At 38.0% G+C, this 17214-nt stretch overlaps 1 protein-coding gene across 2 annotated transcripts in view; it reads right to left on the bottom strand.

Annotated features, from left to right (window-relative positions):
- The window catches only part of LOC135205502 (WD repeat domain phosphoinositide-interacting protein 3-like), a 50660-nt gene that overhangs the window by 12675 nt on the left and 20771 nt on the right, over positions 1-17214 (bottom strand). For both annotated transcript variants that reach the window (XM_064236228.1, XM_064236227.1), the window contains exons 4-5: positions 1326-1472; positions 908-1037 (exon numbers count right to left, since the gene is read on the bottom strand). In XM_064236228.1, coding sequence (XP_064092298.1) covers positions 908-1037; positions 1326-1472 — 277 coding nt within the window. The remainder of the gene's footprint in view (positions 1-907; positions 1038-1325; positions 1473-17214) is intronic.

Here is a 17214-nt window from a genome sequence, read left to right as displayed (position 1 = left end):
TGTTATTTAATTTAGCTGTACAGTAGACACCCGTTTTCGCAGGGGATGGGTACCAGAACCCCCCCCAAAATGGCTAAAATCCACAAATACTTAAAACCCCTCTATAAATCCTTAGAACTGCCTATTTTGAGAGTAAAAAAATAAAACAATAAATAAATAAAAAACTGTAAAAATGTTTATACCTTTGTATTTTAATAGTTTAATCACAAAAAGTGCATTTAATCATGAAAATATGTATATATGTTATTTTCATGATAAAATAAATTTTTTAACATGCTCACCTGGTAGTTATATATATAGCTGACGTCAGGGACGTCAGCTATATATATAACTACCAGGTGAGTTAGATGTTTGAAAAAGTATAGTAATTTGGGAATATTTCTCAGTGGAAAAATACCAAGAATAGGCAAATTTTCAGTGAATAGTAATGGGCATATGTATACGGTCCATAGAAAAATCCGCAAATAGGCGAGTCCGCGAATCATGAGTCTGTGAATACAAGGGTTGGCTGCACATTGTATAATTATATCAACAGAAAAACTTGAGTTTCATGGGAGCTTTTTTATATTTTCATATGCCTTTTGGTTGTTTCTGGTCGTAAAATATAATTCTCAGTATGTTTTTAATACATTTCACACAACTGCACAGCAATACAAGCTTCACTTCTGATTAGCACCTCCTTAAAAGTAAGTTACTTAATATGTTTATCATTTTTTACTGGTTACTATATTTATTATATAGCAGAGTACTGAGAACAAACTGAATAGGAAGCATTCTTATTTAAAAGTAAAACTTGGCCCCTCTACATCTTTTAATGCAACCTCCATAGCACATTACTGGCAAAAGCCATTACTAAATCCACACAATTATAATAAACAGACAACCTGTGTCACACTGAGATACTTACCAATAAATTGTTGCCACATTAGCACCTCGTCTGAGTTCATTCAGTTGCTGCCCATTTGCTGTATCAAAAATTCTAATCAAAGTTCCCTTTTCTGAGGCTGTAGCTAACTTTGTCCCAGGAAGATTAAGAGCTGAAAATCATACGTTAATTAGCAAAATTATCACATCTAACTGACAAAAAAGATTTATACTAACCAGACTACATGATCATGGACATTATTTTGAAAGGACTCTATAGCTACTCCACTGACCAAACCAAATCAGTATAGTGCTGTAACACAAACTGGTAATAAATAATGACAGGTTTCATACCTACAATTAGCAGTCAAATTACCTATCATTTTAATCAACTCATCAAATTACAGAGCGATACAGTATGCTTTATGAAAGTCACAAAACCTAACCATATATTTGATAACCTATACAACTAAGAGGGGAGTCATGTGCCATGATGTCAAGTAGAGATTTTTCTGTATCAGCAAGGTCAATGATGAGCACGTGACCAGCACGAGGGCCAGGAAAAGCCAGTAGAGAGTTGTTGCTATTAGGGCAGAGTACACACAAGCCTGGAAAAAAAAAAAAACTGTATTACTATAGTACTTATGATGTTATAGCACGGGAGATTATTAAAAGAAAAAAAATTTACTTTTATCCTGTTTTTCATAGGATATGGCTAAAAACAATCAAAACAGCAGAATATAAAAATCTTGTGTTTCATACATACAAACAGTCCATTTACATCGCTTTATACTGTACTTCACTCTGAAGTGGGTGACCATTCACATAAAATTGCTAAAAATATGGCGACTCCTCTACGCTAGGTGTTGAAGGAAGGCTATCTCCTCCAAAGGACAAATACTCGGTAAAACTAAGAATCACTTGGTTATGTGAAAAGGGTATCAGTTATATGTAGTATTTGCTTCTGAGCATTGTAGCTCTCTCCTCCATGAATTATTTCTATCAAGAACTTTCACTTTCATACAGTGATCTCTCCATCAAAAACTCAAAAGCAGTACAGAGGTTGCCGAAGTCTTTCCTAGAATAAAACTAAAAAATAATTTTTCTGTCACTGGCCATTAAACTGGACCCCATGTTGGCTTGGGTTCAGTTATGATATAACTTTGTACATAACAGAATCATTTTCACATTTCCTAATCCAAAAATCCCATTTTTACCCATTTAGGTTATTACTAACGATGTCACTTCCAAGAAAAATTTTATTTTCATAAGAAAATTAAGTTTCATATATCCATACTTACTACGTAATTACACAGCTATAGTTTTACCTCCCACAACAGCTTTAATTAAAAAAATTGTGGTAGTGCTTCGATTGTCTAGTGTAGGTGACAGGCCCCGCCCACTACTGGGAACACTGGAAACGATTTAGCAGATATCTTCATTATGTTCGTGCTCCTATGTCCATCCGAGGGGAGGAGGGTAGGCTCTGATTCTATACATATATGGTAAGTACAGTAATACCCCAAACTTACAAGAGGTTAGGTTCTAGACCACCTTGTGCAAGGGGAATTTTCCTGTAAGTTTGGCACTGTCTCTAAAAATGCTCATAAATGCTTACTTCTACAGTTTAAACACTAAATATGACCCTAATTGAGCTCCATAAGTATTAAGTAATTTTTGAATAAAATTAAAGTTACTATAAATTTTCATTTTAAAAGTTAGCCCTTATTTACAATTACCCTTGAAAAAAATAATAAATGGTTGGTAAAACTAAAGGAGTGTATGAAGATTACACACGTACAACAGAGAGAGAGAGAGAGAGAGAGAGAGAGAGAGAGAGAGAATTATTATTTTTATTATTATTCAATGTAATTCAATTTAAACAAAATCTTGAAGCTATAAATCCCATACAGAATTAAACAAACACTTCTGCAGGGCTTCTCAAGTATTTGAAAATGTTGCATTTGCTTTTGCATCTGTGAAATACTCTTGTATGATAAATAGTTAGGTTCCAATGAAAGTTCACACTATTGTAAATTCGCGCCACTCAATAGCATAAGGCTGAGGTATTATTGTAGTATATGAAAACTTAACTGTATTATGAATACTATATCGTTTTCATATAAATAACTTACCAAGTAATTACACAGCTGAATCCCACATTGAATGGAGGTGGGATATATGGACATATTCTACTCCAAAATATTAAAGAATGATAATGACTTTGAAACAGAAACCAAAAAGTTGCTAGCATTGAAACAATGCTTGTCATTTCCTTATCTGGTAAGAGAGCTACTGGAGGTGAAAACTGCTTCTGGTTTGTAGTCATCTGAACCTGTAGGTGGCATGGCGACTGAGCGTGGGGCCCCTCTACTCAAGTAGGAACTTTGCAGCGAAGGATATGACTGATGGCTACCAAAGCATAAGAAGTGCCCTTGCCCTTGGCACAGTACCAACGTAAAAAAAAACAACAACCAGACAACACTCACTACACTGAAAAACCACAATCCATCCACTGAAACTGGTGGGTACTTCAGGTACATTGTAACCCCCAGAGGCCTCCCAAAAACTAAAAGACATCTTACTTCAAGGTGAAGAGAAGTAGGGGAAATTCCTATGCTTCCTCACCCAATACCGTGCCAATCACAGATAATGGTCCCGGTACTGCAATTACCAAACACTGATTTTTCAGAAATAGTGAGATGCGAAGATCGATCTGCACTTCCAGTAGGTTGACTGCAGAATGTAAGTAAGGAAACATATTGTGTCTGAAAGTTAATGAGGTAGAGACTATCCTGACTTTAAGAGCTTTCACTTAAAAATAGACAGAATGTCCACCTAACCCTGAGAGTTCACCTCGGAAATTAAGTCCTTCTGGAAGAAGGACAATACTTCCTTAGTCAGAGGGCAAGAAGAGTTTTTCACATAATACCAGAGGTTAATGGGTGGCCCTCTGATTTTCATGGTTCTGTTCAGGACAAAGGACTCACTCTTATTCCTCACAGCCAAGGATATCTGTTAAGTTCCTAATAAGGCGCAAACAGGTACAGTGCTTGGATGAGTCTTCGTTCTTGGCTAAAAATCCCAGGGAAAGGATTAAACTGTGTTTCTTAGTGAATATCTTCCCTTATCAATGGCTTGGATCTCACTAATACATGTAGCAAGAGCCAAGGCCACAAGGAAGAGAGACTTACAGGAAAGGTTTCTCAGAGAGCAATGCAGGGTTTCAAAAGAGGACTTGTCAGCCATCAACCACTTCAACACTACGTACCTGTTCCAAGAGACCAGATCTTCCTGTCTTGCTTGTACTTGACATTATAGATCTCCTAAGATTAAGAAGGAAATCCACAATTAAGTCACAGATATCTCAGAAGAACAGAGATGTGTCTGAAACACTTGGAAAAGTTCCCACTTAAGCCTGGTAGACGCTGATAGAAGATTTACGTCTCATCTTGCAATGGTCATAACAGATCAAATGACTAGTATCACTTGATTTTGATCTGTCCATAGTAGGTCTCTCGCTGTTGACAGCAGATCCTGAGTAGACTCCTCTTAGAAGTCCGAAGCAATTTTCTTCAAAGTACCCTGCGGTTGCAGGAGAAGGGGGTCCAAAGACGAAAAGAAAAGGGTCAACTTCAGTATCTGTGTAACCTCTTTAGTTGTAAAGGAGCACCATAATTCCCTGTTCTTCAATACTCCCAAGGAGAAAAGAGCTGCAAGCTCAACACGGTACTAGATCCATCTATGATAGCCTTGTCTGCTCCAAACAGTACTCCTAGCCAGTCCGAGGCAATGTCACCCTGTTCTTCAATACTCCCAAGGAGAAAAGAGCTGCAAGCTCAACACGGTACTAGATCCATCTATGATAGCCTGTCTGCTCCAAAACAGTACTCCTAGCCAGTCCCGAGGCAATGTCATTCTTTAACTCCTTGAAATTCTAATTTTCCTTGTTAGGAGCTTCGACTATGCAGTCAAAGAGACTGAGGATCTAAAACACTTACACTAAACAACCGAAGCGCTATTGTGATTTTTTAAATTAAAGATGCCGCATGAGTTGACACTACAATATAGCTATGTAAGTACTTGGTACCAAACAGTTTTAAAATGACAAATTTTTAATTAATTTGTATTTTTTATAGTTGACATACCTGCGGTCTTAACATTAGATTACATCTTCTGGTGTCAGCTGGGAACTGGTAAAAAACAACAAAAAATATTTAAGCAAGGAATTGGTGGCATCTGGCATCCGTTATGGGAATGAAGGAGGAAGCAGCCAGCAACCCAATCTCAACCCCATGACATAATAGTTTTCTTCCAGCCCAGGGTTAACTGCAAGAGGGGTGGCTAGAGGCGGGCAGTAAATGTTAAGACTGCAGTTGGTTTGTTAGCTATGATAAATACAAATTAATTCAACATTCATTTCTTCATGTGATTTGTTCATATGTTTTGTTTGTTTTGTTTTTATGGTGTTTTTACGTTGCATGGAACCAGTGGTTATTCAGCTACAGGATTTGTTCATATGCAGAACAAACTTGGTCTTATAGGATAGACTCACTTTTGGTGGGAGGTAACAGAATCCTTGAACTGACTGGAGGTTCAGCACACCTGCACACTTCCTGGATAAGAGAATTCAAAGAAAGGAGACCTACTTAAGCCTCTAAACTGGCAGATATATGGGTATGGCAACAATCAGACTACTGGGCTAAAATACAATGCAGAGATTCACAGCATAAGGAGAAAGTTAGAACTATATCTGTTCAGATAACATACTAAGGTAGCTACCTATACGTGTTTGTTATTATTCCTCTCTTCCCTTGCTAGAGACAGGAAGGGTTTGCTACTGAAAGGTATATCATGTACAAATATAAAATATCACCTCTATCCAGCCAGTTACAGTGTATGATGGATCCATCTTCTTATCACCCATAAGTAGAGAACAAAGGGAAAGAAAAAGAGGGAAAGAGGAGGGACCAGCCATCTCAATCAATCTCTTTCACACCATCATCTTAGCAAGATACAAACTATCGTGCTAGGGGGACGGGATGAGCTACAAAACTTGAGCAGCCACCACCAGACCAAAGGAAAAAGGGTCCAAGGACCTGTGGGCAGCATTCCTCAGGTAGAAGGAAATGAAAGTGGTTTGGCAAAACCAAGAACCAGCATTCAAAATCCTATGAACAGATCAGTTCTTGAATGTCAAGGATGAACTTAGTCCTCTAATGTCATGTGTTCTTGCATGCACAGTACTGGCAATAGAAACTGATGATGAGGAATAGGCATGCTTAACCATTTCACAGCCAAAATGGAAATGGCATTCTTTTGACACTTCTTTCTTAACCCGGCCTGTGCTTACAAAAAGTCGTTTGGTGCCCAGTGTCAAGTCCATTTAGATAAACTATACAGTGCTCGGATGGAACAAAGGAGTAATTCATCTAATCATTGCCACCAAAATCTCCAAGGGAAGGGATGGAGGGATGGAAAAGGAGGCAAATCTGTCATCATGAACTGCATAGCTTTGAGTCTTAGCAACAAATTCTGGGACAAATTCGAAGGCTACCAATCCCCTACCCACTTTCTTCAATAAAGCCAAAGCTAAAGGGAAAACTGTCTTGAAGGTCAAGTCCCTGCCCAATGACTGATGCAGTGGTTTGTATGGGGCTTGAGTGAGACTACTTAGCCCCAATCAGATCCCAGGTAGGAGGTCTAAGTTCTCTTAAGAGTACAAGGCTGCTCAAAACTTTTGAGCAGCATAAGAGACTTCCCAAGACGAAGTTAAGTCCACGTCCTTCCAACAAAGAACTACATAATCCCAAAGCAGCCCTATAGCCCTTAATGGCAGAAACAAAGATGTTTTTCCGTTCGGAAGATCAAGAAATCAGCTATCTGCTAAATAGAAGTTCAAAGTGGAGAGAAACCCTGTCGACGACATCAATCACAGTAGACAGCCCATATTCCCTAGTACACAGCTGAAGAAGATTTTCCAAGGTAATCAGATATCTGTGTCACTGCTCTGCAAGAAAACCCTCTCGCTTGCAGGAGATGCTGGATAAATCACCCAGCCATGAAGAGACAGGGATCCTACCAATTAATGGTCTCTCTCTACATGAGGTTGACAGTGGAGATTGTGCTAAGGGGTTATTTCTCTCAGGAACTCTTGAGAGCAGTGATAGCAGATCCCAAAACCAATCTGTTTGAGGACACAAAGGAGCTAATAGGGTTATCCTGAGATCCTGAGAAATCATCACAGTGTTCCTCCCGTATTCGCAAATAGTTGAAACTCCTATATAAAAATCTTAAAACTGTCTGTTTTGTTAGTTAAAACTTTAACAAAAAACTAAAAACCGTTTACACCTGTTTTTTTAGTTTTATTCAAAAAGTGCATTTTATGATGAAACTGATAAAAAAAACATGAATATGTGGATATTTCTCATAGAAAAATACCACAAATAAGTGAACTTCCCACAAATAATGGGGGTATATGTTTTAGAGAGAAATCTACGAATACATGAGTCCGCGAATCCAGAGGGTTCACTGTACTCTGTTCAGGACATGACAGATCAGGCAGGCAAAAGTGGAGAAAAACGTAAACGTCCAGGTTGTCCCAAGGATGGTGAAGAACGTCCTCTGCCATTGCAGAGATGTGGAATTACTAAACAATAGATCTCATGCTTCCTGTGAAGAGGTCTTTCACTAGTCTCCTCCACAGATGAAAATGCCTGTCCACTATCTCCTGATGCAGAGATCATTCCATCCCTAGAACCTGTCCCCGACAACTAAGCTTGTCAGCCACTACATTCCTCTTGCCTGGTATGTACCTGGCCAATGAAGTCCACTGAGTTGTTGATGGCCCACTGATGTAATTGGTCTGTTATCAAGTGAAGTTGGAGTGCACTAGCCCCAACTGTTTGTTCACAAAAGCTACCACTGTAGTGTTGTCCAACAACAGAACAACAGAGGTCTAGACAGGAGGAGACCAAGAACGACAATCAGGACAAAGGTTATAAGCATTTGATCTGCACATAGTACTACACATTGAATGGGGATCAGTTTCAAAGGAAGCAAGAAAATGCAAACAAGCATAGTTGCCCATACTGGGACATTTCCTCTGAGGTTCACAAGAACTTTCAGCAGGGTTTTAGGATTGCATTATCAAAATCCAAAACACAAGCAAAAAAAACACCCCAAATATCACTATACACAAAAGCACAACTAAGAAATGACACGCAAAGGGAAAATCCAGCTTTAGGGAGGAGAGCACAAGAGATGTCCTCTCCTGAAGGTGGTGGAAGAAAACAATACGTCAGAGTTGGGATTGGGTCACTAGCCACTTCCTCCCTCATTCCTGTGACGGATACCAGATGCCACCAATTCCTTGCATAAACAATTTTTATTGATTTTTAACAGCTTCCAGCTGGCACCAGAAGATTTATCCTAATGCTACAACCCAGGTTTTTTAAGCATATGAACAAGTAACATTTACCATCCATTATTATTACTCAATGGAGGATGGAGCTACTTCCAAAATACTTGATGGCACATAGCAAAGTCTTAAAATAATTCAAAACCCAATCCAAAAATATGTAAAAAAAAAAAAAAATACTTCTAACTCTAAACCTGGCTGATTCTGAAAATTTACCATACTACTCCAACAATTTGGCAATAGTTCTTTCCATGGCACTTTTTTTTTTAAACTAATTTTGGACCGATATAAGTGAAACACCACAAACTATTCACTTGTTCAACTAGAACTACTTTTACAAACTTTTACTTTTCTGCACTTCAAGGTTTGCATGGACTTGGCACCTTTCAAAGTCTGGTATATCTGTGGTACATCTGGTTACTATACAGAAGCAGACTCATTCTGATTTCCCTATAGCAGAACTTTAGTATGAAGTATCAGTCAACTTTTTGATGAAGACACTACACTCTCCACTTTCCTCAAGTGTATGTACAGTTGGACACAGGTTTCCCTGGTACACCTTCTTGAGGGACTTCGAAAAAATATATGGTAACAGTGTTTACTGAGGGGGATGGGGGGAGGACTCTTCCTCTCTTAGCAAGAGTTCCACCAATAAGCTCTGGAATTCTTTCAGTGGGGGGAGTCATTAGGTATGGTTGGAGAAAACACACACACACACACACACACACACACACACACACACACACACACACACGGAGTAAAAGAAAAAAAAGGAAATCTGAGCAGGGTATATCGCTGTAACTAAGATTACTGTCTCACTTTTAATATAAGTTTGTTTATTAAGATTCCATTTAACTTTCGTCTCAGTCGTTATCTTACCACCGTGTCTGTTATTATATATCGGTCATATTCATTACGCAATACTTAAGTTTATCAAAATCTTAGAGTTATATTGGTATTGGAGAGAATCACGAACATCATAACAGGATATTTTAACCTTATCACGTAAGCCAAGTTTGTAGTATCGGTTGCAGTGCGTTTCCTACCAATAATATAATAGGAAGCTATAAAGAGAAGCGCAGCAGCACTTCATTGAACATGCCCAAAAACTCAGTGAACGTGTTTTAAGTGTCCGACACCTTAGCTGCGCTCTCTCTCTCTCTCTCTCTCTCATATTAGCTACTTTAAAGTGACATGTCATCTAGAAATACCACTGCGCTAAGTAAGCAGTTTTGATATGTCATTAAAACCCTTTAATCTTGACTAAACCAATATATGCATATATATTTTTTCGGGGGGCGGGGGAGTTGTGTCGGGAATAAGAGTTTCTTGTTGTTAAGCCGTCTTACAGGTTTTGGAATTCTAAAATGTAATTCAAACTGACAAGCTTCTTGCTTTTGCTGTACCGATGTCCTCAAGCCTGGCTTTGCTACAACTGAAATGGGTGGGGGACTAGGGGTAGGGGTAAGGTGGGCCTGGATAGAGTGTATGCCTAACGAAAAGTTCCACTTGAAATATTTTCTTGTTTATCTTTAATGCCTGCGTGTTTTAGTGTTTATCCTAATATTATAATAGTACTGTAGATTTCTGAATACAACAATTTGCAGAAGAAGGATTGGGTTAAACTCACTCTCTCTTGTAAATACATATAGAATGAAAAGGAGAGAGAGAGAGAGAGAGAGAGAGAGAGAGAGAGAGAGAGAGAGAGAGAGAGAGAGAGAGAGAGAGAGAGAGAGGAGAGAGAGAGAGAGAGAGAGGACTAGACGTTACTGAGGAATCAAAATGAAACTACTAGGGACAGAGGAAATTCCACTACGTGTAATGGAAACCATTCCCATATGGTAAACTTAATTCGTTTGCCAATGATATAGAATTGTTGATATTCAGAGGTTTCATGTATTCATGGTTGGGTTTGTATTCCCTCTTGAATATACTGTAGAGGTTATTCCCTACACGCCGTTCGTTACAATAATTATTACATGATATGGATAAACATATCTACTTGACTTATACTTTCTAATATATTAATTGTGATACATGTTTTAATGTCATACGGACAGAAATTCCTTTCGCTCTTATCATCATTCGTGTGAGGATAAGAGACAGACGTCTCTATTGTTAAACAGCCCCTTCAGTCATTTACCTGTCCATTGTGGAAAGAGCTATTTGGAGAAATGTAGTTTGATGATATTGTCCTAGGGTTCTCTTTTTAGATAATTTTTTAAGAAAAATCAGGATAGCAAAATTCCCTTTAGATTTTGAACTTTAAAATGTCAAATTCACCTTTCTAATAAATAAATTATAATAATCATGACCTGGAGCTAAACGATATGCATAGGTCTGTTTACGGTTTTTTTTTCTTTTTGACATCATAAGACATGGAAGTTCAGCGGAAGCCATGGGGGTAATCCAAATAAACACACTCAATTTTTACATTTATTTTTAATATCAGTGAGAAGTTCAGCCACCTTCCTTCTAGATCACCTCTTGCAATCTGTTAGGCATAGAAGATTCATGGTTTCTGACGATCTGTGGTCGGTTGTGGAAGAGTTTCCATTGTGTTCCCAGAGATTCATAAGTTGATCTGGTCTCCTCTCCCTCTCAGGCTACCAACATTTTACCAAATTAGCCTAAATATTCTCAGTGAGGTTCATGTCTGTATCCTTACTTGGCCAGTCAAGCAACTGCAGATCCTCTCAACCTTGAAACCATTCCTGGACTATTCTGGCCGTTATGGATGGGGCAGCAGTGGTGATGAAAATGAACAGGAGCAGGTGGAGAGGAATAATTCCTCTGTTGAAGTGAAAGAAGTTAGAAATCCTGAAGAATTTCAATGTATTTTCACCAGTGAACCTCCACTCAATCCTGGTGATGTCATCCATATAATGTAAGAAGATCCAGCCCCACACTTTTACTGTGACATGCCCATTCCTGGTCACCTCGTAAATTTCTTCTGTAGTATCTGAAGGGAAAAAATCTAATTTTTAACAATTTATGCTTTGCTTTTCATAATAGGGAAAATAATTCTATATCGTTTGGTGAAATAAAATGCTAAGTAACAACCCTTGCAATAAGTTAAGAATGTTTATTCATCTGCAAGGATTAATACTTATAATAGCATTAACTTTGATCTGCAACAGTCCGTTATGATATGATATTCTTTTATTCAGTAAACAGGCTGTACTCTATATCATAAGTTTGCCTACGTGATTATTCATAACATTAATGATGTATTTGCTTAATGCCTGAAAGCTGGCAATAGTAGAACTAATGGGGGGTTTTCAATGAAGAATTTTTATTTTTACACTTCTCGTGGCAATATAATTCAATTAGCGGAAAATACATGGTTATTGACAAAATTATCTTTTGATTATAATATTACCCTTGCTTATAATTATTATAGTCTGACTGTTATTAATGATTTTAGAAACTCACCTTATATTACTTGGTCTTCAGTTATGTATTCTGCCGTGACTTCTGCTAGTAAAAGATCTTTCGTCACTGCATACGACTTGAGACCAAAATTCCATACCCTTCCCCACAAACTGTTGAACGAAGGCAAGCCTATCAGCACGAAGCCGAGAAATTCCTTCTTGGCAGGAATTCTATGGGGTATTCCTGCCTCATGCAGACGTCTTCGCACCGTCATAGCCTAAACATCTAATGCCAGACATTCACAAATAGCAATGGTATTGGTAAAAGGATCTTCTTATGCTGCTCGTCGAATGTCGTCGTTATCCTAACGGGTGGTCATTCGTGGTAGAGGTTTTCGAACTGAAATACGTAATTAACATGCAGATACCTAGATAATCAAGATTAATTATAGCCTGTTTACTTATGGGAACGCTATTTGCTATTCTGGGAAGTAAAGAGAAAGAATCACTATTTAAGTTCAACAGGACCAAGGCAGCTGTAATTTAGGTTTCATAATTTCACGGGTTTATAAGGTTTATAGTTTAAAAAATCAATAAATAAATGAAATAAATAAATGCTAACCAAAGTCGGTCAATTTCCCAGTCTAAGCTTGCCTCCTTTTCCATTTATTTACTGTTGTAGGGGAGACGTCAAGACACTGTGCAACAGCACCTATTGAAAGCCCCACTTTCTCGTAGAGCGACGATCTGCGCCGGAGAACAATATGTTGCTGTTCATTTGGAGACTAACGAATACTACAAGCAGAGGACAGAAGCCCTATAAAAATTTATACAACACCTCAGTCTAGCCATGATTGGGTGACAAACTTGTTAGCGTGTAATAGAGGTGCTGTAGCAGTGATATCGTTATCAGCGAACAAAGTGATATATTAAATCACACGATTACTGGGACTGATTGATTGATTGGCTGTTACTGGCATTGCAACATCTCAGGTCATTACTGTCATTGTTAATTGTCTGTTTGAACCACTGTTTACTAAAGGTGGTGCTGTTCCTCTCTTAACGTGAATTCCACTAATCAGCTTTCGAGCTGTTTTAGTGTATAAGAGGTTGGAGGAGGCAAACTTGTAATAAGTATTAATCCTCATAGATGAATAAACATTATCCTAATGCAGGGGTTGTTACTTAACATTACATTTCCCCAAACGATATATCATTATTTTCCCTTTTACGGAAAGCAACGCATAAATTGTAAAAAATTTACGAAGTGGCCAGGAGTGGCTTGTAACCGTAAACGTGTGGGCCTGGATTTCCTTACATGGTATATGTGATATCACCAAGACTGAAAGGTTTCACCAGTAAAAAATACGTTAAAATTCTTCAGGATTTCTTCCTCCCTTCACTTCACCAGCGGAATTATCCCTTTCCACCTAGTCCTGTCATTTTCATTCATGACGGCTGCCCCATCCATACGGCCAGAATAGTCCAGGAAAGGTTTCAAGATCGAGAGGATTTGAATTGGTTGCCTGGCCAAATAAGGGTGCAGAACCACATAGATCCCGAGAAAGATAAAGTCGATTTATTAAAGATTGAACAATTCACAGGTGCCCCGAGAAAAGCCGAAGTGCAGTGGAAAAATCACTGAATTTCTAATCAGTTTTCTCCCATGAATAAATATTTATACATAAATATTTTTTTATTTTTGTTCCCATTATATTTATGCTCATCCATTTCGTATGAAGTAGCTACTGTCGCATATCTTATGTAATATAAGCTGGTTAGGGGTAATTACGTTTGCTTTGTCTATTACAATTAGAATCATAATTACCTGACCTGTTATCGAATTACAATTACAACTTCAATAATACTGAAATACAAAACTTAAATATTGGAAAAAACAAAAAAAAAAAAAAACAAATTTCACAAACTTTTTGCACAAAAAACGGAAATAAATGGAATAAAACAATTTTTAGAATTGGTAGCTGGCTTGTTAAGATTCTCCCTTAATAATATAATAAATAAATTGGGTAGCGACTCAAAACATCTCTCTATTGCATTTGGTTAAGATGAGTTTACGAAAAGTAAGAGGGCTGCTCTAGGATAACAATTTCAAATAAAGTATTTTATTATTTGAACTTTTCAAGTTACAATTACAATTACCATTAAGTATAAATAAAAAACAACCGCAATTACAGTTAACTTCAAAACTTATAATTAAAAACATTTCAGATAAAAGGTAATGTTTATTTGTAATTGGTAAAGCTCTCTTACTGTGGGTTTCACAGACAGTGCAGTCACGTTTTTGGTCAATTACACTGTAATGAAGACTGGTATCAGTACGAGATTTTGCTATAATTTTTCGGTATAATCAAGGCTTTAACTCTAATGAATGTCCGGTAAAAATGCTCAATTTTCATTTGTAACACATAGAGCAACTGTAACCAGTTACCTATTCAAACCAATCTGTAGTCAATTGGGGGCTCTCTCTTTGCTAAAAAAAAAAAAAAGTTGAAAAGTTGCGTGACAAACGCATTTCTGCTACCATGCCGACAGTTATGTTCGTAGGCGGCCATCTCTTCTTCACCTTCGTAATACAAGCATATGGCTGATGCCCTGAGTCCAAATGAAGATTGTGAAGGAGGTAACCAAGCACAAGTATAACTGTAGCTTTACCATCAATCACAGTATCTATCGTTTCTACTACTCCATACATGCAGATATCTCTCTCTAATAATATAATCATTTACTCCTTACCCAAGTCAATAGTCACTAAAGAAAGAAAAAACAATTTGACCTTAGATAAAAATAGTAATAGCTACTACTACTGCTGCTGCTGCTGATGCTAAGAATAATAGTAAAAAACAAAAAAAATGCTATATTACTGGTTATTATTATTAATAATTAATTAATATTGTTCCCTTGTTTTCAACGTAGACCAAAAGTAATATATCCATGCCTAAGGTAAGGTAGTACGGTACGGAATTTGCACATTTTTTCCGTACATGAACTATACCGTACCGTACTTTGGTAAAATTGTCGTTGCGTAATTCCGTACCGTACACTAGGCCTAAATATCAACCATACCGTACCGTACCGTAATGCCAGCCTTGCTGGCAGGTAACAACCGAGTGAATCGTTATATATAAACAACACTGTAAATTATTATTATTAGATTAGATAGATGGATAGATAAAAAAAATCGTCCAAAATATACTTAAACTAAAGTACATTCGAGAGAGAGAGAGTGAGAGAGAGGAGGGAGCGGGAGGGGAGGTGAGGGAAGGAAGAGGAAGGGGGTGGAAGTGGGGGTTGGACGGAGAGGGTAGGCGAAGTTTTTTTTTATAATGTTGTGTTCATATCCATTTCTGGCTAATCGAGCCATTTGCCTCTTCGTACAGGACAAGTGTCTATTCTTTATAATTTGTGATTCATGATACTCATAAATTACGGTACCGGTGTAGTACACTATAGCAAAATCTCGTACTTATACGAGTCTTAGTTACAGAGAAATAGAATTCGCGAACACTTTTACCGAGCTAATTTTACGAAGCAGTGCTCAACGAGTATTCAGTTCTCAATGTAATTATTAACAGAAACAATAATTACGTGAGCATATCATAATATAATGGGCGTAACGTCTGTCTGTCTGTCATTCAATCACAGCCAAACGGCTGGTCAGAAGGGCATGAAACTTGGCAGGGTTATGGTGGGGACCCCTAAGATGGTTTGTAATGGGGTTTTATCCAACCTACCCCCATCCTTTGTAGGGGGTGGGGGTGAGAAGGGATTCCCTGAAACGGAGCTGTTTCTGGCCGTGAAATGAGGCTGGTTACTTTACGATTTTTCATACATAATTTCTGTACAACTTCCCCGGAGAAAGTCGCGACTATTTCAGCTCAGACACAATAGAAGATGAAAATTATCATCAATATCCGCAAGATTTTTTGAATAACTTAAATCCAACGGGACTGCCAGTGCACAAGATAACGTTGAAGAAGTACTGCCCGGTAATGTTGCTTCGGAATTTCGATCCTGCCAATGGACATAATAAAAAGGAAACTGACAAGTTCCTACTTTCTACTCTGTTTTTGGAAGACACAGGATCATAAGAGCATTTGTCAGTAGCCGTAACGCACTGACATACAAGTTGCGTCTTTTCAGTAACATAATGAAAAGATAGATACTTTATTATTTGTATCACTGTGCAAGTAATTGACAAAGAAACGAACCAATCAAGATCCCTGTTCCATTAAATGAAAGTCACCGACGAGAGAGAGAGAGAGAGAGAGAGAGAGAGAGAGAGAGAGAGAGAGAGAGAGAGAGAGAGAGAGAGAGAGAGAGAGAGAGGGCCATTTAACATCATCAATGCACTACAATTTTATAATTTTATCTTGCTATCAAAAAATGAGAGAGAGAAACAGAGAGGTGATAATTTGTGATTTGAGAGCTAAGTAATCCGATAATCCCATCACCGTCTTCTTTACTTGACTTACATTGAGAGAGAGAGAGAGAGAGAGAGAGAGAGAGAGAGAGAGAGAGAGAGAGAGAGAGAGAATCAGTAAAAGAGGGTAAACAATAATGAATACGAACTTCTTTACGTTCATTGATCGTCCCTTCACTTACTTTAAGAGAGAGAGAGAGAGAACATCATTAAAAGAGTGGAGACAACAATTAATAAGAATTTCTCTGCGTTCAGTGATCGTCCCTTGAATTACATTACGAGAGAGAGAGAGAGAGAGAGAGAGAGAGAGAGAGAGAGAGAGAGAGAGAGAGAGAGACTATTCGTGTAATCGCCCTTATTTTAATATTGCTGAACAAATAGTACATATAAATTTTCATTCTGCACCCGATTTTATCACCATCGTAGATGGTAAGTTTGCTAGTTATATTTAACAGTAGTATCTTTATTTCATACCATGGTGATTATGATCCCTATTGTTTTACTCGACTCGAAACAGAGTCTGAATCCCAACGGAGGTGAGGTCGTCAGAAGGATTTTTAAATGGGTCAGGCTTCATAACCACTCACCATGAATTGAAGGGACACAAATCTGGCGCTGCAAGGAGGAATTGTCACTTTACGAGACAATGACTTCTCGATACGAGCCATTGCATGTGATGTTGGTGTGTCCCCAACCACAGTACAGTTGTGGATAAGAAGGTGGGAGGAGAGTGGGAACTTGAACGACTTGCGTAAGTTGTTTATGCTGAATGATTGGTGGATATGTTACATTGTTCATGGTTATTTAATCTTGCTATTTATGTGAAAGTTTCTTTCTTAAATGTATTTCGTCTCGCTATTATAATTTTGGTCGACTACAGATATCCACAGCCATTCCAACCACAGTAATATTTCAGGTGGCACCTTCATAATTCCACACCGTGGGTGGGTGGTTGGCCCTTGCCGACCTCAACCATGAACAAAGTTAGATAGTCGATTGAGTTGTCTCGGTAAAATTAAGCCTATAAGAGCATTTTATTTTGTGCCCACCCACCCCGTCACAGTCATTGTGTGTCTTTTGATAGCTATAGTTTATTTATTAATGTCATTTCAGTG

Source organism: Macrobrachium nipponense, chromosome 24 (assembly GCF_015104395.2).
Source record: "Macrobrachium nipponense isolate FS-2020 chromosome 24, ASM1510439v2, whole genome shotgun sequence".
Classification (NCBI taxonomy): Eukaryota; Metazoa; Arthropoda; class Malacostraca; order Decapoda; family Palaemonidae; genus Macrobrachium; species Macrobrachium nipponense.
Note: the sequence above shows the minus strand (reverse complement) of the source record. Positions and strands in the feature narration are given on the sequence as shown.